At 47.8% G+C, this 26,508-nt stretch overlaps 1 protein-coding gene and 1 pseudogene across 1 annotated transcript; both read right to left on the reverse strand.

The window, feature by feature from the left end:
• Nucleotides 1–5,265: 5,265 nt before the first annotated feature.
• Nucleotides 5,266–25,600, reverse strand: LOC146201590 (uncharacterized). Its single transcript, XM_084583180.1, has 5 exons — nucleotides 25,270–25,600; nucleotides 25,025–25,203; nucleotides 24,736–24,940; nucleotides 5,532–5,712; nucleotides 5,266–5,470 (listed from the first exon to the last, which is right to left on the reverse strand). Exons 2-5 carry the CDS (start codon nucleotides 25,130–25,132, stop codon nucleotides 5,365–5,367), a joined length of 600 nt encoding a protein of 199 aa, XP_084439306.1. The 5' UTR covers nucleotides 25,133–25,203; nucleotides 25,270–25,600; the 3' UTR covers nucleotides 5,266–5,364.
• LOC146201591 (uncharacterized) lies at nucleotides 22,652–23,807 on the reverse strand (annotated as a pseudogene).
• Nucleotides 25,601–26,508: the final 908 nt, after the last annotated feature.

Raw genomic sequence — 26,508 nt, forward strand, 5'->3', positions numbered from 1 at the left:
AAGAAAAATATACAAAGTACGAAAGAGCAAAGTTAACTACATAAACAGAAATATAATCATCGAAACTATAACCGGCCGTGGAGTAGTATGTTGAATATTCCGTATGCCGTCTCCGCTACTGCGGTCTTCACGGCACGACATCTGGGCCATCCCATTGACTACGGGGGAGGGACGTATACGGACTGGAATCGCCCATTCTTCCCCAAGGGGTACGGCTGTGTGCGCGTGTGTTTTGGTGCTGTTGGTGCTGTCAGTGGGTGGCGCGCGGGAGGGGCGCGCTCTAGCAAACTAGCAAAAAACGACTGGAAGATTGGTGGCTTAAAAGCAGAGAAGTGACATAACGTTAGTAATGTAGGAACAAAATTTAATAAATAGAATGGTGGTTTAGTTAACCATTCTAAATCAATAATTAAGATATAGGGAGAAAAATGAGCATGATAGCTACTGCTACCACCCCGTTTCAAAGGGGACGCTCCTTTATTCCATCCATCCATTCCATCCATCCACCCATCCATTCAAGGAGGACAGACACTCAGCGCTTCCGGAGCAGTGCGGTTGTTCTTTGAGACGCTCTCCGACCAGTGTTATAGTGAGTGTAGTTTGGACCATTCAAAATTGGTTTGTGGGGTTTAACGTCCCAAAACGACTCAGGCTATGAGAGACACCGTAGTGGAGGACTCTGGAAATTTCAACCATCTGGGGTTCTTTCACGTGCGCTGACATCGCACAACACACGGACGCCACTCCGTTTCGCCTCCATCGAAACGCAGCCGCCGAGGCCGGGATTCGATCCCACCTCCTTGGGCACAGTAGTCGAGCGCCGTAACCACTGCGCCACAACGGCGGGGCACCATTAAAAGTTATGTTGTTGTTATTTTAAAGTTCTCCCTAACGTCACTGAATAACGAACATAATTTTTGGTGCCGAAACCCGGGAGTAAGGAAGAACAACGGCAACTTGAAACCAGCGTTCCAACTGCAACGGACGACAGAGATGGAGCGTCTCCCAACAAAGAGAGAAGTTACGCGTGCCGAACTTGACCGACTCAATGAGGAGCTTGAGCGACTGACTACCGATGGCGGATGACTTCGGCCCCCAGCAATGAGACCGCATCGCGGAAATATCAGATGAGTTGGACATTGTTTCGAGAGATCTGAGAGATCTGAAACAGTTAGATGCCCTGATTGAGACGCATGTGCGTGACGAAGGCTTCGCGGAAGAATACAAAGGTGTTCGTAAGTGCCAAGCTCTCATGACACGAATGAGGACAAAGCTTCGGCATTTTAGAGAAACAAATTCTAACAGCGCAACAAGCACATTGAATGCAGAAGAAACCGCGTCCGGATCACCTGTTTCCCGTTCGGGACAACTGAGTTGCCTAAGCTGGAGCTTCAGAAATTCAATGGCAACAAGCTCGACTGGCAACCGTTCTGGTAACAATTCCGACAAGCAGTCCACGAGAATAACGGCTTGACCAGCATAGAAAAGTTCTTGTACCTGCGGACAGCATTGACAGGAAAAGCGGCGGCAGCTTTGTCCGGCGCCCAAGCGACGGAGAAGAATTACGACTACTCTGTAAAGACACTCCAAGAGCGTTTCGGGCGTCAGGACGTGCTCGTGCAAGAACACCTTCATCATCATCATCAGCCTGACTATTCCCACTGCAGGGCGAAGTCCTCTCCCATATTTCTCCACTTAACCCGGTTCTGTGCAAGCTGCATCCACTTGACCCCCGCGGACTTCTTAACCTCATCCGCCCATCTAACTTTCTGCCGCCCCCTGCTACCATTTTTCCTACCATTTTTCGTTTCATATAGCCCTCTGCGTTGTCCTCAACTTAAGTAGAACCCTCTTGGTTAGCCTCCACTTTCAGCCCCATAGGTAACAAGGCATCGAAATTCTAATAGGCGCTGATTATTATTGGACTATTGTGTACGCAGAAGTAAGGAGAGTGCGAGGGGTCTTGAGGGACTGCGCTCAATACTGACTTCGGCTGGACCTTGCAAGTGCCGATACCATTGTCTGCTTCATGTGTGTCGTGTTCCATCGTTGCCGTTCGGCGCACTAGCGTCTGTGATGTGGACGCCAACCTGTCAGACGACCTTCGAGCGTTCTGGGAGCTGAAGAGCCTCGGTATCTCCTCAAGCAGCTGCCTACTTGGAAGCGAGGAGCAGCAGGTGAGAGAAGACTTCACTCGTTCTCTGCCTTTGACCGATGGGCGATACGAGGCGAGCCTCCCGTGGAAGGCACTTGACCAAGGGCTAGCCAGCAACGAAGTTGTAGCAAGAGAACGGCTGGCCAGGTTGATGCGGCGTCTGAGACCCAACATGAGCAGGCTAATGGTCTATGATGCATCCATTCGTGATTAACTAGATAAAGGCTTTGCTGAAAGGGTTCCAGCCGACGAAATCGACAGCACCTCGTCTCGAGTGTATTATATGCCTCATCGTGCTGTTTTCCGCTCAGAGAACTCTACCACCAAAGGTCGCATAGTGTTCGATGCATCTTCGAAAGCACAAGGCTGCCCGTTACTTAACGATGCGCACCGGCCCGAACCTAAACCTTGACCTGCTGTGGCTTATTCTTAATTTTCGATGCCACAAAATTGCATTGACCGCCGACATCGAGAAGGCCTTCCTTCAGATTGGCATCAAAAGTGAGGACCGCGACGCACTGCGATTCCTCTGGTATTCATCTGCGTCATGTGAGGGCTCATCAGAGGGTGGTATAGAGGTCTGGCGCATGACAAGAGTGCCTTTTGGCGCCACAAGTAGTTGGCTACCACCATACGACATCACCTGGCTAACGTCTCTGAGGACCTCTCTCACTCTGCACAAATCTTAGGCGGCTGCCTGTACGTCGGCGATTTGATAACCGGAGTCTGCAATACGGAAGAGGCGACGAAATTTTACGAGGAGGCAAAGCAAATAATGAGCTCAGCAGGGATGAAACTGCGAAAGTGGAGTTCCAACAACGAACTCCTACAACAACGGTTTGATGCTGATGGCGTTGGAAATGCCTGCGCTGACACTGCGACGACGACTTCAGCAATGGCAAGAGAGTTGGGGCTCGAGTGGGACAGAGCAAACGACGAGCTAAAGCGCTGGAACTTCTTACTGTCAACAGGAACACTAAATGCTTCGAGCTCCAAGCCTCAGCGAGAATCTTCGATTCACTCGATCTGCTTAGCCCAGTGACGATCACAACGAAAATGCTATTTCAAGAGCTTTGGGTACTTGGTTTAGACTGGGATGAGCCACTGCCGCAAAGTGTGAGTGAGAAATGGGGAAACTGGATCGATTCAGTGAATCACCTCAAGGATATTTTCATCCCTCGTTGGTATGACAACCAACCAAACAGCAAAATAAAACTTTACATATTCACGGACGCAAGCCACCAAGCCCATTGAGCAGTTGCATACTTGAAATGGGAGAGCGACAAGGACACAATTGTTTCCCTTGTTATGGCCAAGACGCGCGTGGCACCACTCAAGACGCTATTCCAGCCACGGCTAGAGCTTCTCAGTGCCTTGATAGGCGCTCGGATGGCCGCATACCTAAACAAATCTTTAGCACTGAATATCGACAAGGTGGACAGATTCCATGATTTCTCTACATTGGATGAAGGGATCAGCCGCTCAGTGAAAACCTTTTGTATCCAATAGAGTCGGAAAGATCCAAGAGAAAACAAACCCAAGCGACTGGAGACACTGCCCAGGGATCAGCGACCCAGCAGAATCCTAACTCGGGGAATTTCTCCGGACGCGCTAAAGAGGTGTGAAAAATAGTGGAAAGGGCCCAAATGGCTTGAGGGGTCCCCAACAACCTGGCCTAACACGCTGGCCGATATTTCGATCGAGAGAGCTAACGAAGAAAGGAAGAGTAAAAAGCTAGCGGTCAGCCATGTTGCAGTACAAGCACCTCTGCCGGTGATAGAAATTAAGCGCTTCAGCAATCTGAATCGCCTACAGCGAATCACAGCTTGGATGCGACGCTTTGTTCACGTCTGTGATCGGAAAGGGGATCGACTTGAGGGCCCGCTCAGCGCACCCGAAATTAACCAGGTGCAGAAATGTTTGCTCCAGGAGGTGTTTCCTGAGCGAGATGGAAGAATGCGATCCTGCATGATCCGTTCAACAGGTGGCACTACAGTAAGGCATCCAATTCAACTTTGCGCCCGTTGGAAGCCAGAAATTAATGAGCTAGCGCTCATTCGGCGGGGAGAATGTTGAATATTCCGTATGCCGTCTCCGCTACTGCGGTCTTCACGGCACAACATCTGGGTCATCCCACTGACTACGGGGGAGGGACGTATACAGACTGGAATCGCCCATTCTTCCCCAAGGGGTACGGCCATGGAGGAAGGAAACAACCTTCCTCCATGAGTACGGCTGTGTGCGCTTGTGTTGTGGTGCTGTCAGTGTGTGGCGCGCGGGAAGGGCGCGCTCTAGGGTGCCTCGATGCGCGCCCGCTCTCGGGCACGCATCGAGGCACCCTAGCGCGCTCCCTTCAAGGATTACATACACTCAGCGTTTCCGGAGCAGTGCGGTTGTTTTTTGAGACGCTCTCCGACCAGTGTTATGTAGTGAGTGTAGTTTGTACCATTAAAAGTTATGTTGTTGTTTTAAAGTTCTCCCTAACGTCACTGAATAACGAACATTGTGGTTGAAGTGTCTGTCTTTGGAGCGTCAGGACGTAATTTCGAATCACGGCTTTTCACTAGGGAATTTAATGGAATAATTATCTTACTCTCACTTCGGTGAGTATAAATTGATGCTGCTACTGTTGGTACGAGTCAAACCCTGTTCACTGGGCACAGTGGGTTCTAGATCAGGCCTACAAAACGTTCCGTATACCGCCCTTGCGTTGTTCACATAAATATAACATAAGCATTTTGCAATCCCAGCGTGTTTACCGTAAAAAAAAAAAAAAAAAAAAAAAAAAAAAGTTGGATACGCCAGCGATTTTCGGCCCCGTAAGTTCTACGGAGTGTTACCCACTGCTGGTACTATACCACTACCAACTCCTAGCCCTCGCTGTCCTCGTCTTCCAAAGTGGTGCAACAGACCACCGCCACACTGTGGGGGGGAACATGCCGTTACAGGCAGGGACGCGTGCCAACCGTGCCCGTGACTGATGACATCGCAGAGCTGAGTAGAATGAAGTTTAGTACTGGATTCATTTCTTCGAAGCACGCGAGGAGTTCTCCCATATGAGTTCACAATTCATTACGTAAGCTGGAATTGAAAATGAAACTCACCGCTGTATATGTAGCCGCCTTGGGAAAACAGACAACACACCGAGCCACACGATGATGCCAGACGTCACGTCGAACGCGTCGTGAGACAACCAGGGCCCCGGGAAATCAGCCTGACACGTAGCGTTGCCACATGATGGGCTCCAAGCGGTTTCTCGGTATGCAGGAAGGCAAGCTCAGGAAGGCCTTGTCCAAGCCGCCCATGCAACACAATCTGCAAGAAAATTGTAGTTGAAATAACACGTTTTAGAGCAGAAACTGTGATCAGCGGTCACCTGACGTCGCTATTGGACCTAATGTGCGGTGCAAGGAGCTGGAGGCACTCGATTCTTCTTTGCACGTGCAGCGCGCGGAGCCAGCAGCGCTCGCCTTCTTCTTCGTCTTCTTCGTTTTCTGCTTCGCTTCTACTACTTCGTACACCTGCTGCCATGAGCGTCGTCATCGCTGTTGTAGTGACTGTAGGAAGAAGGAAAAGAAAATGCACGGGCCTGTTGACTGGCTCTATAGATGAGCCACTGCCGCTGTTTCGCGCTGACAGAGGATACATTACAGAAGATAGAAAGACAGGGAGAGAGAGAAAAAAAATTGCCGACGATTACGTTACTTCCTAATACGAAATTTGAGCGCCGCTCATCAGCTGTTTCACCTTTTCGATAGATTGAGGCAAATATTTAGAGTAAGACATGTATGTACAATTACAGACAACTTTTAGGCAGGCGGTTCGCAGTGGCGAACGGCGGTGGCTATGCGTTTCGGCAGGAGCGTGCGCAGCAAACGGAGAACACGCGCGGTCGCCGCCGCCGCGGAGGAAGAGCGAGGGGGGAAGGTACACGCAGCGGCGAACGGTGGCGGAAGGAGCGAGCACTGCCTAAAGCCCGTCAATAAAAGTTTATTGGGGCTTTAGCGCTGCCCCGGCTGCGGAGCTGGTTACGAGGGACAACGGCGACAGCGACGACGGCGACGACGCGAAACGCAGGAACGACAGATATACTAAGTATAATGGTACCACTGACAGCTATAGTGATAGGTAATGCACAAATGCAAAGTGATAGTGATGATGATAGAGTGATAGTGGTAGTAATGGCAATCATGATGATAGTAGTCATAGTGATAGCGATGAGGATGATAGTAGCGGTAATTAGTGATAGTGATGATTCGAGTCAAGTTTAAGGTCGTGGGTGGCTTTCCCATTTTCCACTCTTAAGCAGTCCTAAGAGCAATCCTGTAATTTTTTTTTTGATTTTGTGCGCGCGTGCATGCGGTGTACGTGTGTTTGTGCATGTAGTGCACGCTGTGTGCGTGGGGATATGTTTTTGTGTTGTATGCGTGCGTGCTCCTTGCATTCGCATCCCATTTTTGTGCTGCATATATAGGTTTCTACTCATTGCCACTTCTTTCCGTGTACTATCATAACGCTGCAGCGATGCTAACTGGTGATGGTTAGAAATACAGCGGCTTTCGTTTTTGCGGCGATTGATCGAGTGTGTTTTTGCACTTCAACTATTCAACTAAGTTCTGAATTTTGTTTTCTGTTCATCGTGTTTTGCTTACGTATGTTAACGCTTTGAGCTTTCACACCTTAATAAGGCTCCAAATGCATTTCAGGGGTGATTAACGCAAAGCGATAGACGGGGTGTTAACCCTAACAAATTTCGACAAATCCTCGCCACTGTGGCTCAGTGATTACGGTGCTCGGCCGCTGTAGGCCAAGCATGCGGGATCGAATTCCGGCCGCTTTTTGATGGAGACGCAAAGCAAGGCGCCTGTATGCTGTGCGATGGCAGTGCACGCTAAGAAATACCAGGTGGTCGAAATTTCCGGAGCCCTCCGCTACGGTCTCCCGCATAGCCTGAGTCGCTTTGAGAAATTAAACCCTACGAACAATATGAAACCAAGTATAAGGCGTCATATAAGCACCAGGCATGTATACCTCCGTCGCAAAATGACAAAGGAAAAAGAAACGACGGACACTGCATACCGTAGCGAGCCGCCGCAGGAGCTGAAGGTAAAGATCCCATCTATGGCTTAAACGCTGTTGCGATAAGCCTGTTCGGCGGATGCTAAATTATGACGAAGACTTGGCAGCTCCGAACAAGATAGCGACTATACGACACGAAGGCGAGGCAGCCAAACGCATTAGCTGGAAGCAACCCACTGTATCGAGCGAATATTTCTCGGTTATGACAGCTTTCCACGCATCAATACCGGCCTGAAACCAAGCGTCGCTTGTTCCGGCCGCGTCTCGCTACTCCGGCTTCCTCGCTGCATTTCAATCGCACGCGGCGGAGAAAAGTCAAGTAGTAGCGCGGCTTGACCGAACAAGATGTCGCCGAGCTCGTTTCAGGCTTCAGAAAATGTGACGTAAAGGCCTCTCCTCTCATCTTTCTTTCCTTCATGATTCTATGATTAACTATGTCTCTTGGCGATTGTTTTGTGATGCTCTGATGCATTTTCTTCTTTGCCGCCATAACTATATGCCCAAGTAGGCCGGAATACATGCAGCGTTTTTTTCCACGATTTTCGCGCGTCGAAAACTGCCGCGCCGACGCGACCCCCAGCTCGAGATACATGGAACGTCGAAGCGGCGCGAGCGCCGCCGCGGATGACTCGGTGCGAAAGCAAATACAGCAGCGAGCGGAAATAACAGCAGAGCGAGGTACGTGAGAGAAGCGACGCTGTCCCTTCTGTTAAAATCGCGATAGGGCACATTCCAACGCTACTGTGCTAAAAGTAGAAAGCGTACACAGGTCGCACAAGGATTTGGCTCGCTCGAATGAACGAAGATACCTCGGAATGCCCGCTCGGATACCAGCGGCACGGTTTTTTTTTTCTTTATAAATTTCACTTCAGGGAGAAAACAAATACATTACGATCCGAGAGTAGGTCGTATACTCACAAAAAAGTGACATTCCGTGCTTGATTAAGCGTTTATTTTTACGATAATCACATTTCCGCCTCCAAACTGCCGCACACCTCGTCAGCCATGGCGGCCATATTGACAGCGGCCGCTCAAACCGGATATGCTAGCTTTCCGCGCTCCTATTGGCTCGCGTCGGCAGTAGCTTCCGGTTCGAGAGGACGCCGCGCCGCCCGCGCGTCAAATATCTGGCAGGGCCAGATCGGCGGCGGCGCGCGTTTTTTTCCGACGCCGGGCGTCGAGTGCACGCCGCCGGGCGTAAAACGCCGGCTTGAAGCGCTCGCATAACATTCGCTGTGACGCAGGCGATTCCATGTTTACGTCCAGGATATTCGCATATTCGATGAAGCACTCGAGATAGCTTTTAGCTGATGGAAGCCTTAATGGAGAAATGAAGAAAATGAAGGCCTGCACTTCCCCTCTCTCTCTTCCCCCCCCCCCCTTTTTTTTTTGCCGCGCGAAAAGTACCCGCCAATGAATCCATTTTGTCGGTTACGCGCCTGCTCCGGAGCGAAGATAGGGCTTCAGATGAAAGGAAGACGTGTAGACCAATTTCTGTTTTTAGCTTTGGCGCGTGTTTCTTTTGTGCAAATACATATAGAGTGGACTCTCGATAAACGGAACCTTAAGGGACCGGGGAAATAGGTTCTTTTTATCAGGAGTTTCGTCTGCAGTGAGAATAGGTCCAGCACTGCACGATCCGCTTCTGCGCCGCAGTTTCGATCCGACAGGTGGGCTAACAGTTAGCAGCCTACGCGGAAACCGATTAATACGATATGCGAAGTCTGTGTAATAAGGAGAAAGGTACACAGGCCCAAGCATTATTATTCTCGTCAGGCTGCTCTCGGGAACGGCGAGCGTACTTATTCGTCGTAAGTGACATTTTTGCGAGCAGACCACCCTCGAAGTTGTTGATGATATTTGTCTTCATTTCCAGAGCAACCGTATTGTGCGTTCATTTCCACGCTGCCATCAACTGCTGATTTTGCGACGAATTGTCGCGCACAACACTACACAGGGTCTAAGGCTTAAGCTTAACTGAACACAACTTCAATCACACAACGGCTGCATGCAAGCGATGCGGGCACCATAATGCGGGAGCAATGTGCGTAGCGTGCGGAAAAGCCGGAAACGACCGGAGAGGAAAACTACAGAAAATTTGCTGGTGGTTTAATTTTGGTTAATCCTGGAGGGAAGCGAAAGATTCATGTACAGGGGTGGTCAAAAGTTCCCAGGCCGCAGGTTTTGCTTCTGGTCGGCATATTCTGACACGTGAGATCCCATTAAAGCTATAAATGATCTCAGAGGTTAGAATAATGCTTCTTCTACCCTCCACATGTATTTTGAGATTTGGGGCCGTCGTAGCTGCCCGACTGTACTGCTCAGAAGCAGACCCTGTGGCCTGGGAACTTCTGATCCCCCCCCGTACATGGCTACGCTCGTTGTTAAGCTTGGATTAAACACATTGTGCGTTTCTCCAAATGTAAAGCCCACTCTTCATCGGTCTCTTCGGCACGCCGCCTTTTCAGGGCCTCATTCCGACGTGCCTTCTTCGCGTTCCGACGCGCTTCTGTAGTAGAGTTCGCCCTCCTCCATTTCGCGCAGTGCTCGGGAGCTTCTATTTATATAATTAGGTGTCTCCTCTATAGCGCCCTCTACTTCCACATTACACTGATGTCACCTTACGTAGCCTTGACAGTGGTCACGGGCCACTCGGTGGCCTACGTGACCATATGCCCCAAAGTCACATGGCATCCATGTGACCAGAGGTTTGACGTCTAAACTTCCCTCAAGGTGAAAACCAAGCATACCCGACGGCTCGAACTACAAGGCGTATAGTGAAGCTTTCGCTTCAAAATCTATGCTGGTGGTGATGGTGATACTGACAACCCTTTTTAACGAGAAGACCGCAACGTGAATCGCACGGTCAAGCCTCCCTCCACCCTAAACAAATTGCTGTCCGCAAAGCTACAAATACTCAGAGCCACTTGAGGTCGGGCAGGAAGTTCAAGCGGCGCTTCGCAATTTCAAGCGCCGCGCTTCCGTCTCGAGTCTCTTCATAACCAAGTGCGATTCTGAATTCGTATTGGCGCAAGGTTGAATTGCACTGCAGCCAATTACCACATGCTGCAGTGCTTCTTCCTCTGTACCGCAAAGGAGACAACCCGTCAGTATGTCCGCCGTGAAGTGCGCTTGCCATGTTCTTGTCCGTATATAGAGCACCACAGCGTGTCTCTGCTAGAAGTCCACTTTTTTTTTTTGCGATGTTTATTGCCTCAGGGCATAAAAATGCTATGAAGCAATGAAGTAGAGGAGTGAACGATGATGTGTTCCCTGCGTCCAAGCCGCATATGACTGCGGATTATGGGGGGAGAGTCCAGCTGCCACCAGATGCCGGATCCGCGTTGGCTTGAGCGCTGGACATTCCCACAGCAGGTGATGGATGTCAGCTTCTATATTTCTGGATTTGCAGACGGGGCACCCAGGGTGTGGATACCAATGTCGAAACTAAGGCCACTTTCTGATCACTGCCGGTGTTAGGGCCACCACAACTCTAATCCTCCGAAGCGCCACCTCCTCTGCACGGGTTAGACCGCGGCCGGGGGAGGCTTACCGTACACGGAGGTATCAGAGCACGTGTATGGCGTCGGAGGTGTTCTTTTCTTGTTAAAAGTATGGTAGCATTGTCCGATTTTATGAGGTTCGGCGATGTCGAGGTTGAGGGTGAAGGTGTTTTTTCTCGTGTTATTTCTCTGAGCCACTCTGCGCGCTTCCTATCTATTAACGTTACACCTACCATCTTTCGTTCCATAGCCCTCTGCGTTGTCCTCAACTTAAGCAGAACCCTTTTCGTCAGCCTTCACGTTTCAGCCCCATAGGTGAGCGAGTACATATAACGTTCAAATGTTGTATACTTTCCTCATGAGAGATACCGGTAAGCTGATAGTCATATTCTGCGAATACCTACCAAATATGCTCCATCCTAATCTTATTCTCCTAGTTATTTCCCTTACGGCGTCAAGGTTTACTTTTAACGACCGAAAAGTGGGCAGCGATCGCATTTACGGGAAAATGTGTCAGCCGCTACCCGATTACTCTTCTGGAGTCGTAGTACCGTACGCCTCCAGCCACAGATTCTTGGGAGTAATTATTGACCACCGACTATCTTGGTCGAAGCATATTACTATGGTCAAGAAAAGGATAATTAATTTTTGTCATGTACTTCGTTTCGTAGCTGACATCAAATGGGGTCCAACTGAGCGCTCCTTAATACGACTTTACGAGACTGTTCGCTGGCTACATCCGGTACAGTCTTCCAGTACTGTATGACCATTTCCTGCTTGCGAACCGTGCAAGCGCAGGCACTGAAAATATGCCTTGGATTGTCCAGATGCACCTCTAACAAAGGCACAATTGAAGAGGCACATGCTTGCCCAATATCCATATACTTGTCTCACGAACCACTTCGTGTATATTTACGAGCACTTACAAGACACCATTTTCACCCACTCACCAAGATTCTGGATGAGCGGCTGGACTGCAGTTTTACGAGTGACCTCCGCTGCCATCACTCGCAAGTACCGACAGGATATGCCCTCCCATATCGTCCCGCCCAACCACCCTGGACGATGGATAAACCTTTGGTGCACCTTCGGGTTCCCGGAATACTAAAGAAATCAATAGTGCCACTTAGTGGACTCAAACAACTTACTTTTACGCACATCTGGTCAGAATATCCTAATTATATTTACGTATACACCGATGGACCTGTGTCAGCACAGGCATACGCTGCATCTGTGGTCATACCAGCTCAGAAAACGACTCTATATTTCCTTTTGGGACATACTTTTACATCAACCGCTGCTGAACTTGTAGCTATGGAATCTATTTACTACATATGTGGGAAACCACCTGAAAATGGTGTATATTTATGACTCAAAGAAATGCATTGTAAATTTTGGAAAACGTCTTACGCCACACTGCCTGCCAGTCCTTGAAACTAAACATGGAGCTCCTCACATCTGCTCAGCTGCAAGGCCACAGGATAATGTTTCAATGGATTCCTGCCGACTGCGGGCTCCATGGGAATGAACAGTCTGATATTGAAGCGAAAAGCGCACTCAGCAATGGCCTCCAAACAAACAGCTGGGCCTTTTTCAAGAGCGGATACGAGGTGCCTTCTTACGAGTTGTATAAAGAATGCTACAGCAGCTTACTGGGCCTAGCCAGACGCCCGACACATTCGTCTAAAAAGGCGCGATTGAACATTGAAACTTTATGTTCCGTGTAATATTCCGCATCATCAGGCATGCTTGCTACATAGACTTTGTTTAAACGTAGCTTTCACGCGTAAGCACTTACATTTAATTGTACAGGTGGACTCGCCGGGATGTTCCACTTGTGGCATCCCAGAGACTGTGGACCATATATTATTGGTGTGCCCAGTGTATGCGAGCGAAAGAAGTGTGCTAGCCGCTTCCTTGAAGCGTTTGGACAAGATGCCTCTGTTGGAGGAACTGCTGCTGGGCGCTTGGCAGGACAAGGGGAAGGGTGTCCAGGCAGTGCGTGCTCTTCGCCGTTTTTTGAGCGCCAGCGGACTTGATTCGCAATTGTAAAGCAAGCTACTGTGCCTGTATATATATTTCATATGCCTTCTCCCACATCGTCAGCCATCATGACCTTCTTTCTTCTCTCCTTCCCCTTCCCCAGTGCAGAGTAGCTGGCCAGAGTTGAATTATTCCGGCCAACCTCTCTACCTTTCCTTTCAATAAATCCATCTATCTTTCATGGTCTGGATTTGCGGTTGCTACCTGTCCTAAGTAGGCATATTCGCCTACCACTTCCAGTGCTTCACTATCTATTGTGAACTGCTGTTCTTTCCCGAGGCTCTTGAACATTACCTTTGTCTTCAGCTTATAGATTTTCAAGCCTGTCTTTCTGCTATTCCTGTATATGTCATCCCTCCTTCTTTGCAGTTAATCCCCTGAGTTACTTAGCCAGGCAATGTCATCAGAAAATTGCAGATTACTGAGGTATTCTCTATCAACCCTTATCCCTTACTGCTCCCAATCCATGTCTCGTAATACTTCCTCTAAGCAAACTGTGAACAGTACTGGGGAGGTCGTGTCTCCTTGCCTAACACCTTTCTTTATAGGAATTTTGTCACTTTCCTTATGCAGAATTATAGTTGCTGTGCAGCTACTATAGATATATTCCAGTACTTTCTCATACAGCTCGCCTACACCCTGATTTTGCAATGCCTGTATAACTGCTAAGGTTTCTACTGAGTCAAATGCTTTTTCATAATCAATGAATGCTTTGTAAAAGGGATGGCTATATTCCGAGCATTTTTCTAAGACCTCGTTGATGGTACGGATATCATCGATAGTATAATTGGACAGATGGACTTGCCGGAATGTTCAACTTGTGGCATCCCAGAGACTGTGGACCATATATTATTGCTGTGTCCAGCGTATGCGGGCGAAAGAAGTGTGCTAGCCGCTTCCTTGAAGCGTTTGGACAAGAAGCCTCTGTCGGAGGAACTTCTGCTGGGCGCTTGACAGGACAAGGGGAAGGATGTCCAGGCAGTGCGTGCTCTTTGCGGTTTTTAGTGAGCCAGCGGACTTGATTCGCGCTTGTAAAGCAAGCCACTGTGCCTGTAGATATGTATTTCATTATACCTTCTCCCATATCGTCACTCATAATGATCTTCTTTCTTCTCTCCTTCCCCTTCCCCAGTGCAGAGTAGCAGGCCAGATTTGAATTATTCCGGCCAACCTCTCTGCCTTTTCCTTTCAATAAATCCATCTATCTATCTATCGATAGTAGAGTACCCTCTCCGAAAGCCTGCTTGATGTTTTGCTTGTCTGAAGACTAAGATTGTCCTGATTCTGTTAGCGATTACCTTAGTAAACACCTTATATGTAGCAAATAGTAAGTTGATTGGCCTGTAATTTTTCAAGTGCTTAGCGTCCTCTTTCTTATGAATTAAGATAATGTTAGCGCGTTCTTCCGTGACTTCGGTACTGTCAGTGACACCAGGCATTGCGTATGCAGGGTGGCCAGTTTTTCTAGCACGATATCCCCTCCGTTCTTCAACAAATCTGTAGTGACCTGATCCTACCCGGCTGATTTCGCTCTTTTCATAGTTTCTAAACCTTTCTTAACCTCGTCCTCCATCACTGGCGGAACGTCTGACTGCTTTTCGTTACTGCCTATTTCATTATTGTCCTGACTACTTCGACTACTGTATAGATCAGTACAGAACTCCTCGGCTGCTTTGACTATCCTGTCCATATTCGTAGCCGACAGCATGAGCCGTTAAAGGCTTTCGCCTGAATAAGGTGGGTTGTTGAGCTATATTTATCGAAATCATAAAAACGCAGCAGAGCAGACAGCAACAAAGAAGAAACGCACACGCATCGTCCTTGTTTCTGCGTGATTTTTTTTTTTTTTTTGTGTCGTTCCGTTGCTTAATTATGTTGTCAAGCATACAACTTATTTTAGCTCCTTAGCGCTATGTTTTTGTGACGCAAGTGTAGTTCAGAAAATGACGCCATTGAGACCTTTACATCGTTGATCTTGCTTTGGAAGCACCTATTTGTTGTTTAGTTCATCGTTTCAAGGTATGGCTTCCACGTGGCATCGTGAGTACATTGGTGATGCATTATATACTGTGGATATCGGAACAGCTATAGCGTATCCAACAAAATGGTTGCCGCTACGTCGTCTCAAGAAATTAGAGCTTGACAATGTGTAGGCGGCAATAGTGCATTATGAAAGATATCTGTCGTAGCGCAGAGTAAAATATGTTGCGAAACAAACTAGGTATGAGGCGACTGTGTGCAAGGTTCGACCACGATTTTAAAGATGATATGATAATGTCAAAACAGCGTGAGAAACGAATGAATCTAGCTAGTCTGCTTTTGCGTTTTCTGTGTTAGCGAAGCATGGTTGTTTCGGGGATCAGGTAGGGAGGTCCACATTTTAATTTTGGTATATTTAACAATTTATACGCGAGTAGTTTCTCAAGGGCACAGTGGGCGTCTCTCATAGCCTGAGTCGCTTTGGAACGTTAAGCCCCACAAAATATATGAAGGGCACAGCGGAGATGACGCTTTTAATATATGTCTAGTATATTAATGTTAGGCGGTATTATGCCCATAATATGCGTACTCCATGCAATATAATATCAAAAATGAACACGAAAGGTATTTTATGACTGCACTAGGTCAACGGGAGAGTTATGCCAGAAAACATCTGAATGTGAAAATCTAATTCTCAAGTTAAGTCGTTAATGTAAATTAAAAACTAAAACGGCATTCTAGCGAATTGGTAAGAAATTAGGCATTTGCTTTAATGACAACTGATTGGGGCTGGTGATTCACGAACGTATTTAAGGCATTAGTATTAGGAACCCCATCGTGATGAAAAGCCTATGTCCGCTGGGTACTGTTGTGTACACAGATTTCCTAATGTCGTCTGCCAAGGTTGGCAGGTGGCAACTGGAGAGAGGGAAATTCCTCAATACACTAGTAGAGGAATAAGATACCGGAAGGTGGAATTCAAAGCAAGAAAAAATAGGCAATGGTAATGCATTGTCATTGCATAATAACAGTCAAGCTCCCCAGTAATTTTTCTATATTTGCTAATATTATAAAATGAAAATCTAAGCTGGAATGTTTCAGAAATGAGTGATTATTGATTATCGTGTCAAATGCTTCAGCAAAGCGGCGACAATCAATTGCTTCTGTTTGTAGGTTAGCATCAATGCAGGCGGGCAGACCACGAACAATACGGTTAAATGACTTTCTCAAGAGGATCCTTTACGAAATCCCTCCTTGCGATGAATAAAATAAAATTGGAGTTCAGGAACTGCGCGTTAGACAGTAAATGACATATTCTATGAGTTTTCAACGTACTGGTTAGCGATATATGAGGCGGGGGCATTCTTTGCTACTCGTTACTAACTGCTTCAAGACGGAATACTTCGACAGCACTAAAAACCTTCCATCATCACAGACCTTCCACCTTCCATCATACCACCATCATCGCAAGATACAAAGATGAAACCTCCAGGCTTATCTCCGAGGCTTCCAATATAGAAAAGTTAGGAGGCACCTGCATCAGCAGCCCATCGATAACGTTATACCCTAAGGAATATGACAATCTGAATCAGTGACTGCATTTTTTTCCATGTGGTAATGTGGTTGCGCGCAATCCTTTTTGTGTTTTTCTCTTGGTATTTTTCCTTTATGTTGCTGCCTCACAGGTAACAATAAATCATTTGGTTGCTAGTGAGCGCATGTGTCTGTCGTTCACGTCCCGTTTCCCCTAGCGCTGTTTTACTCGATTCTTCAATAAAGACCTTGCTTTCAGAAATTGCTTCAGGAAAAATTACTGCATTCGATCGGCAACAGAAGGACGCAAAAAAGAATTCAGAGAGGGTATGTGTAATCAACAATTATGAACAAGGCGTTGGCATGTTCACAACTGCCAGCCAATAGCTGCTAGGTTCAGGAAGTAGTATATTGGAGGAACCTTGGCATTAAGGTTGGAATGTCACAGAGATACATGAAATGCGCAGAACTGATAACCGATTTCTGTGATTCAGGGTACGTCCTGTTCAGTTTAATGTGTTTTATTATTATGATTCTAATGTTACCGACTACTCAGAAATATAAATGTGTGAATGGCGGCGCTGTACAAGAGAGTTCCCAGAAAACATCGTTGAAAGTCTGTGGCAGTGCCGTTACTTGCGTGAGCGAATTTCTAATAGTTTTGCTCGTTGACTTGAGAAGAAAATAGCACTATTTTGCTTGTTTGCGAGAAACAAAATAACAGAGTCGCTTCAGTTATGGGAAACCAACTTCTCTTACGGGAAGCCAAGAAAAAGGGATGGTTGTTACAACCACTTTTTTAGCATCAGCAGCATGTGGAGGCTGATTATAGAGTCGCTGTTATAAGTTACGCAGTCAGCATCCTTCAGGAGTCGCGCCCCAACTTAGGTTCTACAGAAAAAAAAAAAAAATGCGGGTGGGGGGTGGAGAGGTCGCCTTGCGAAGGAAAGGATTGCCTTCAAGGCCCCATATCACGCGCTTTCTAGGCGCGCACAGTCAGCCGGCCAGCCTGGTCTTTGTAACGCCGTGTCTGAGTCTTTGTGCGCCCGAGCGCAACGCCACCGAGGTCCGGCACAGGGGAACCCCGCTGTAATTGGCGTCCTTTTTCCGACTCGCCACGATTGCAGAATCCGATTGAATCCGAAGCTGCCTCATTCCGTGTAATGGCGCTTGCGCTGGACCTCATTTCAAGGTCGTGTCGACAACGGGTCGCAGTTGCGAGCGGCGCGCCCGCCGCAGCCAGCCAGCGTGGGCCGTGTCGGCGACGTACGACAATGCGTGCTCCCAGTTGCGATATTGTTGCCCGCGGGTTCAAGGTGAGGTAGCTTTGACGGAAATGTCGGACAGCGGCACTGCTCGTTATCGGCACGACCTGTACAGTCTTCAAACAGCAACGTGAAGAAATCTGCGGGGGAAGCAGCTCCGACCACGCGCTCACGGCACCCAGTAACGTGATCTTATCGCTGTTGGCGACCGTTAAGGTAGGCGTCGTGATGACAAGCATATGGCTCAGTGTTAAAACAGTCCCCACTAATGAGAGCCCTTGCCGTATAGTCACGTTCCCCATAATCTGTGGACACAAATCCACAAAAGTGTGTTTTCCCAGACGACTATCCACCAATCCGGTGGCGCAGCATGTAGCTTTTTTTTTTTTTTTTTTTTTTTTTTTGCAGATAACGAAATAGCGACCATTCGAGGCACAAGGTTTTCTTAACCAGGACGTATTACACCGGAGTTTTTGTAAGCTCTACAACCTAACTTTGAAAATATCGCTACTGTAACGAGGTTCGTGCACACGAAAGGCAGCAAAAAAGACTTTGCAAACCACGCACTGATCACGCGCCATTGCGCAGACGGTGCGGCTGGCCGCTGGTTCCCATTTTCCTCTTTACAATCACCTCTAGATAAAACATGAGCCATTCTGGCAACTTATCGTGATAACGCAAATGAGACACAATACGGCTTGAGGTAGCACACAAGAACAGCCTTTCCGTTAGTTCAGCGGAGATCAGTCGCTGGCGTTAGGGGTTCGGCAGTGCAGTTGATCGGGTGACCGGGGAAATGCGCTCGAAGACACAATGCGGTCCATGATATTCTGGCAGAAGCTTGGAAGAGGGACCGGTTATGGTAGGTGGCACGCCAAGCCACAGAAGAGAGTGATAGAAAGCTGTCAGGAGCGTCGGTATAGAGCTGAAGCGGGATTTTCGACGTCCCAGGTCGCCGGGCGTCAAAGACCGAGCGAGCTGACGGCACTTTTCTATGTGCTTGGATGCTTCGGAGACTGTTGGGCACTCGGAAGCGTCGTCAGGCCGGTAGATCAGAGAGGCACGTTATCGCCCGTAGGGGAAAAAAAAAAAAAACAAGGAAAGAACCAATAGTGGCTTGCTTGGTGGCGTTGTAAGCATACGTAACAAAGGGTGGGAGCCGTACATGGAGAGCACGTCGCCCAAGGTGTGGTGATGCCATTTCATGAGCCGCTCGTCTGCGGGTGCTAAGCAGCGGCGCACCGGTGAGTGACGTTACAATTTGTCGACGTCATTCGAAATAAAGATGCGCATACTGTTGCTATAAGCGGTTCTCAGAAGGCACAAGTGGTACACCATGAAAATTGGAAGATGGGATGGCGTAGCGGCAAAGAAGGCCGTGGTTTCGGCGTAACGTGTGAGGGGATCGACTACTATATGAAACCCAGTGGTTGCCGGCAGCATTGTATGGAGGCGATGCGTATAGGTCGATCCCAATACGGTCGAAAGGCCGTGAGGGGAAAAAAGAAGGCTGCATCGGGTTAACTGAGAATTAGGGAGCAGGCTTGCCACGTTCGCAGTCGGCGCACGAGCGGAAGTACTTGCGAACGTAGGTAAACATACCACGCCAATAACCGCGGAGGCGAAGCGGTAAGTATGTTTTAAAGGTGCCGGTATGAGCGTACTGGGTCACTGAGAAATGTGAGGACGATAGGCGAGACCCACAGGCTACGCTGGAAGGTTGAATTAGGTATGCCCTGTTGAAGCATGTCGTCGAGTTGATCACTTATAATCCGCCACTCGACAGTCGAAACACGTATGGGCGTTGACGCAGTGGCATGTGGATGCCGGTGTTCATATTGTGGGTAAAGGTAAACGTGCGACCCAGTCGGCTCTTTGCAATATCGAATGAGCAGCGAAAGTTGTCCAGTAAGTGAACTGGGCGCGTTGTGGTGTGAAAAGATGGCGTCGACAGAACATCGTAAGTCTTTGCTGCAACGGGAGCAGTAGACGCAGGAAAAGAGATAGGACAGGAAGAGAGCAGGAGTCAGCGCAATGTGGGATATGATGAATGCATCGATGAGCTGGACATGGGACCCCCGTCACAGAAAAAGACGCAGGGGCCCAGAAAAGGATTGAAGGCGGGAATCATGCCGCAACCGTCTTGGATAGCGCAGCGAGGTGTAGAAGCAGGCTGTGGCGAGATACGAATTCGTCGGACGGCGTCAAAACGACGGCGTCATCAGGTGCAGGGCAGTAGGTGAAGACAGATGAGTATGGATGGATGTCGACAGTTACAGCCAGCTTGCTGAACGCCGGTGACAGATTGTCCGTCGAGGCGGTGCTGTACGGGAATTCATCTACTTCTGCACGAGCGTAATTGGTGATGGCTTCATAGTTGAAGAAAAAGTCCTGACCTACAATTACGTTATAGGACACGGTGAGAAAATGATGACTTCTACAGTATTTGATCAAGCGAGAATGATGACCTATCCGTGGAAGGCGAGTATTTGTCGTATTAGCGGTGTGAAGCGAAATAATAGATAACGGCGTCGTCCCGTTTCGCAGTGTGTGTGTGTGTGGGGGGGTGGGATGGGACAAACGTGCCAGCCCGGAGTCTCCTGACGGATTCAGCGTACGTGAGGGGTACTGCAATAGGGGCCTGCGGAGGAACAGGTTCAGTACTTCACACACTTAATCGCAACCTGAAGGGTTGGGGCGGTTAGACGGAGGTGCGTGAACGCTGTCGTGCCACCTCCTCGCGTACACAGTCGAATCTGGTCCAGCAGCGTGCTGCTGGCGGTCGACACAGCCAGGCTGGAAAGCGAGTCAGGCTGCACGAATGGTGGCTGAACTAGAGTGCGCTGCTTGCGGAGTTCATCGTAGCTTCGACAAATTGCAAATATGTCGGCAATGGTCGACGCTATAGGGTTCCAGGCGATTGTCTGGAATGCGTCATCTGCAACCTCAAGGCCTTTCAGAATGCGTTTGATCTGATAAGCCCCTGGCGCCACGTCCACACGCGTGCACAGGTTCACGGCGTCTTTGTATAACTGGTGAAATTCACTTTGCAGCTTGGTTCTGGCTAGCACGGGCTGATCGGCGCGCAGCTTTCGCACGGCAGGGCGCTCCAAAATTTCAGAAAAAGCGCGTTTAAAGGCAAACCAGGGGATGAAGTCTTCTTCATGGTTTCTGTATCACCAGCTGGTAGCATTTGTCATGTGAAACACCACCTTGTGAAGCTTCATGGCGTCGTCCCACCGATTGTGGCCGCTCACCCGCTTCTAGAGAGGCAAGCCAATCCTCCACATCCTGGATGTCGGACCCGATAAAAATGTCCGGGTCCAGCTGTCAGAGCATGCTGGACAAACGATGAGCGCAGATGAAGAGGTAGCAAGAGGGCTGGCTCGAGTCGGTGTTCGTAGTTGACGCGATGGTTCTGTTTCGAAGCTCCAGGACGTAAGCCAAATGTTCTTCCCAACACGAAATGTAATGGGGGCTGTGCTCATGAAATATAGCCTGACGAAGGCCTGGCAAGTCTAACGTCCTAGCTTCCACAGTCAGTGTATCGATTCCAAGACCAGCTGCACAAACATTTTCTTTAATGACCTGCGTCTTTTTATAGGTTTTACTGTCCCATAAGTAATTTTCTTCTCGTTACTAATATATTATTGTTTGGTTTCTTGTGCAGTTTCAACTATTCGCACTTTTTATGGCTACTGCTTTCTCTTTCGATGTGTATTGGCCACATGCGATGCAAACTTGCCACTTTTTATGTACCCTTTACTAAACTATTGCTCGCGGCGATGTATGTCTTGTCACTATATTTACCCTGCATAATCATAATTGTTTTTACTATTTGCCTTGTACTGCGCTTTGTATTTAACGAATTGTTCCTATTGTACTTCGTTATTTTCCCCCCTTACTCAATGCCCTTCTGGGTCTTGTAAGGTGTTTTGAATAAATAAATAAATGGACGGCACATGGCCACAAAGGGGGATGGGCCAAGAATAGGTGCAGATAGATTTTTTGAGATGTATATTTACATCACCCAAAATAAAATTATTGTTAGGGAAGAGGAAAGGAAATATTGAAATAAAAAGGAGAAATCATATAACCCACGTATGAAAAGAACACTGCGGGATTTGTGACCAAGTGATTCAATAAATTTGGATATTCCTGTAAGAAGTTCTGAATAGCGAGAACAAAAGACCTGTGGCTGTACGTGGCGCGAACCGACAATAAAATCTGGCTGCTCAAACTTAGATCAAGCTGTTACAACGGCTTCTCAAAAAACCTTGCGCTGGCGTTGTGCTCTTTTATAATGGCACATACCCAAGAGTGAGGATTTTCTGCACATGTACCAGCAGAAATAGGTATAATGACGCCTTATACGAGATTAAAATGTATATATATATATATATATATATATATATATATATATATATATTGTATCCGATGCTGATACAAGATACAGAACCGAAATCGCTTTTCGATACAGATACTCGATGCTGTATCGTCGATACATCGATACATGACTAAAATATCAAATATAATACAGGTTATATTACGACTAACGAAGTTTACATAACTGAAATCCCTGTCTATTAATGCCGGTAATATCTTTGACGAACTTAGGAAATGTACACGTGGTTTCTGTAACCTTTAGTGTATTTCTATAGAGCACTTTTCCTGCAAGGACTTATAAACGAATCCGACCGCATGGCTCTGTTGAAGCTCCGCTGTCTGCGCCGTTGGCGTTGTTAGAACTTCAATTTGGACTAAAGCCATGTTGAAGCGATCGCTTCCGTAAGCAGTCTAGCGAAAAATCATTTAACCCAAAGTTCCTCATACGAACCAATCTGTGAGCACTTGGCTGTATGAATAAACCTGAAACGTTTTCTGTTTTCGGTTCGATATTATAGAGTACTTACCCGATGTCCTGTGCCTTTGATCAAACTAAATGATGCAAACTCCGCGCGCTTGGGAACCGAACAGTTAGTTTGCCACTACTGCGACAACAAACGTCTGAAGCTGAAAACTATTCTTGAAAAGCTAGAATGAAAACAACGAGTAAAATGGCTGAACGTTTTTATTAGGCAAAAAGTATTCGTTACGCTTATTTGAAGGTCTTAAGTAACAACATTTGCTCGAACCGCCGGTCCGAAAGAGCCCCGCGGTGGGGGCACTCTATATAAGGGGGACAAATGAAAAAATGTCTCTCTACAGGAGCAGACGAGCACGTCGCAGTATTATACATGACGAAGGCGCCTCTTATCAGGGGATAAGAATGAAGCATAGCCACATAAACTCGAGGATCTCGTAAATAATTGAGAAACTGAATCTTCACTAACGCCTCCTGCGAGCTACGGCTGGTTGTACCGCTTGTCTCATCAAATGAAAAGAATGCGTCAGCTGACGCATATTATGCTGCTGGCGCAGATGATCCCGCTGCCTCGTGTGCGAAAGAATTCGCAGCTTGTGCTGCGCTGACATAGTCGCCAACAGCTTCTTCTGTAAGCTTCTGAGCATGACGGCGGAAGTCTTCCATATCTACTGGCAATCACCGCAACTTGAAATAGGGGTGCAGAACAGCAGCAACTGTTGCCTCTTTTGCACTCGGTTTCATCTTCGAAAAATGGTCGAACCTGCGGGTGAATCCATTCCTAACTGCATCCAAAAGTAGCTTGCAATAAACATAGTCTGCAGCAGCTTTCTCGTGAAGCTTTGATTCCACTTGAAGAAGAGTTGGGAGTAGTTCTCCGAAAAAGCAGTCAGCTTCAGCTTGGAGGCGTGTCAACGCAGAGGCGATGAGCTTCAAGACATCGCAGTACTAAGCAGAAAGGCAAAGTCCCTTTCTTGGAATACTTGGAGCTTGAGAGTTTTGCATAGGTCTCGAAGCTTGTCCTTCGAGACCTATGCAAAGGTCTCGAATTCCATCGCGTCACACACGGTGTTTGTAAAGAATGCCCTAAAGCGCTCACGATTATCTCGGACGACTTGGGACTTCGGACGCAGTTCCAAAGTGCCGAACATTTTATCATGGCAGATGAGTGAATGCGCTCAGAAGACACTGTCGACAAAGCTACTTTAACGTCGGAAACTGCCGCAAGACTTAGTAGCACGCCGGACATGGCAAGGCAATGTAATTTCGGTATCTTCTAGGCCAAGATCAGGTTCTGTCACCGACTCGAAGGACAATTCGTCTGTGGCTCCATCTGCCAGAAAGAAGGTGCTTTCATTGAAAACAAAGTTCCTAAGAACTTTCATAAGTATCACACGCTTTAGAAAAAAAAATGGTTCATCTCGCATAATACAGCTAAAGGAAAATAGAATGTTTTCTGCTTTGCTAGAAACCACATTTGATAACATTGGGCTCATTTTCTGACGTTTACTTTTTGTATTTTAGCCGCCGAATTCGTAAAATTGAAATCAACCGCCTTGGTGTCACAGTAGAAAATACACTGGCGGGTATAAGTACACTAAATTGCTTATCCAAAAAAAAAAAAAAAAAAAACGTGTGCGCTGTTTGCATGATTTACAATAACTGGAAAAAATTGGCCTGTCATGACATATGCATGTAAGAGCGATTGTATACGCGCGGCGTCATTTTCTACAAATGAGGGCTTAATTGTACTCACGACGAGTCCATATTCGATCTCGACAGGTGCAACATGACGAAGAATTGTCCGACGAGCGTTTCTTTACGGGCGAATTCCGGCAGCTTCACCAAAATTCGAGTACGCGCTCGAATTTTTTCATGTTAGAACGAACAGTGCGTAGCGTAGAATGAGTAATTCGGCCGATAAGACCATACTGGATGCTAAATTTAATTTCGGAAATTTGCAAGCATGGGGCTGCTGCTTCGATTGAAATAACCTTTAATATATATCTTTTATGGGGTGTTTGAACAGATAGACCCACTGCCGAATATTACTCGGATCCGGTGCTAAAACTTGAACGAAATATCGACGAAAACAATCCAAAGCTTGCATAGGTGCCGCGTCCGCTAATTACAATTAAGCTGTGATAGCTAGCCAAATTGGCGAACTCCCCTCGACTTGCGCGAACTGGCGCATTTTTGTCACTCTTGCAGGCCACGTCGTGGGCACGAGTCCCTGTTTGGCAAGCACGACGTCGTGCGTAAAAATCATTCTACTTTTAATTACAAGCAAATGATTTGCTTTGTACCACTTACCCTCATTGATGATTTCAGAGCGTAAGCCAAACTCCTTAAAAGACTTATCAAAGTTGCTGGCGTTGTCGGTGACGGTGGCTACAATTTTGTGATGGGAAATGTCGAAGTCTTGTCTGATCTCTTCAAGTAATTCGCCGATTTTGTCGTAGGTGTGACGCCCAGCAAACCTTCTGCAGGCCAATGCCAAGAGAGAGTTGGGATCGATCTAAAGAAGGATAAGAAGAATGTATGCTTTAGCTCAGGCTTTCTCGACTGCATTATTTTTCAAGTAGAAAAATTGCTTACTTACCCAATGAACTGTGTCCCCCATAAAGCTCCGGTGAGGTGTAGACCAGATGTCAGCGGTCGTCTCGACATAATCTTGGTCAGACAGTTTCAGGCGTACGTCGCCCAACATTTTCTCCCATTCTTCTTCAATTCTTCGTCCAAGCGTTGGTCGCGAAATCACGGTGCTTCCCGGGTGCAAACCTACGAGTAAGGAACAAAATTTTCTTGATAACTATCTAACCTGCATATTTAGAGGGAAGAGAGTACCTGTTATGAGCGCTACGAAGCCTGGCTCCTCAACCGTCGATAGCGAATGAAGACCGTCCACCACAAACCTAACAATTAGGTTATCCACTTCAGGTTAAGACAGTTCACTCCTGGTAGAACAAGACAGTTTTGTTTGGAGCATTTTCGCGTTGGTGGTGTCACCTTTCCTCTTCGTAAAGCATGCGCGAATCGGCGCCGCGCGACGTTTGCCGCGCGCGCAGCACCGGGGAATCGGAGCGATAACCCATGCTCGCCACAAAAGACACATGCGTGCCGTACAGCAGCCCGGCAAGATGCCCAGAAAGCGACGAGTTCGTCGATAACATCAACACTCAAGAAACTCATCGTCAAATAAAAAAAAAAAAAAGGAAGGCGAACAGCATCCATCTCTTAAAGGGACACTGCAGCACATTTGCAAAAATCGGGCTTTCAACAGAAGCCCTTTTTCATGCTGCGAACTCGAATACCAGAGTGAAATTAGACAGAAAAAAGCAGAAATAGCCTTTATTTTTTGTCAGAAATACGCAGCCCGTGTGACGGACTTCACCGCGGGTCGCGCCGCAGCCTGTGATTAGCCAAGACGTCGCGTGATGACATTTTAGGTCTCTTCGATTTGGCTTGCACTGGCTGCAATAGTTCTAAAAACCGCTGCAGCGGTGTCAGGCGGTCGCGTGAGCGTGCAGTGCCAGTTCCGACACTGGCGTGCGGCGGCAGCTGCCAAAACGAGTACGCTAGTGTAGCCTAGCAGACGCGTGCGCGGCTGTAACCAATGGGGGTTATAAAAAAACTGCCTCCTTGGCTGCAACATGATCACGTCCAATTTCTAAGCCAGCTGCCGTAGGCCTACTGCACTCGATCAGAAAGTGACGACTAACAGTGACGTTGTCTGCAACCAATTGACCACCGTACGCGCGGCTGCATGATCGTTATATCGGCCGGTCTGCGAAGAGAATTAACGTTGTAAGCAGTTGCCACGAGTATTAGTTTAAATAAGGCTGCCTAACGAGACGCTTGATTGGTTTCCGCGGACTTCTGTCTAAAAGCGCTAGCTGCTGAAAGGACGCCCGCACCTCAATGCGCGCTCTCAGACGTCGATGTACTCCGTGGGCGACAAGTTTGATGTCGCAGAGTCGTTGCGCATGCTATCGTGTGGTCCACACAATTGGCACGACTGATCGATCGATCGCAGCTGATTTCTGTTAGCAGCTACCCGTCTTCTTGGGTCAAGATCAGGGTCAC

The sequence above is a fragment of the Amblyomma maculatum genome, chromosome 1 (genome assembly GCF_055883805.1).
Source record: "Amblyomma maculatum isolate TAMU_Amacu chromosome 1, ASM5588380v1, whole genome shotgun sequence".
NCBI classification, from domain to species: Eukaryota; Metazoa; Arthropoda; class Arachnida; order Ixodida; family Ixodidae; genus Amblyomma; species Amblyomma maculatum.

Coding starts and splice junctions, on each gene's coding strand:
- LOC146201590 (XM_084583180.1), bottom strand. CDS start 25,132: ATGTTGGGCGACGTACGCCTGAAACTGTCTGACCAAGATTATGTCGAG. Junction 24,941..25,024: donor TGGGGGACACAGTTCATTGG/GTAAGTAAGCAA, acceptor ATCCTTCTTTAG/ATCGATCCCAACTCTCTCTT. Junction 5,713..24,735: donor CTCTGAAATCATCAATGAGG/GTAAGTGGTACA, acceptor TTCTTCCTACAG/TCACTACAACAGCGATGACG.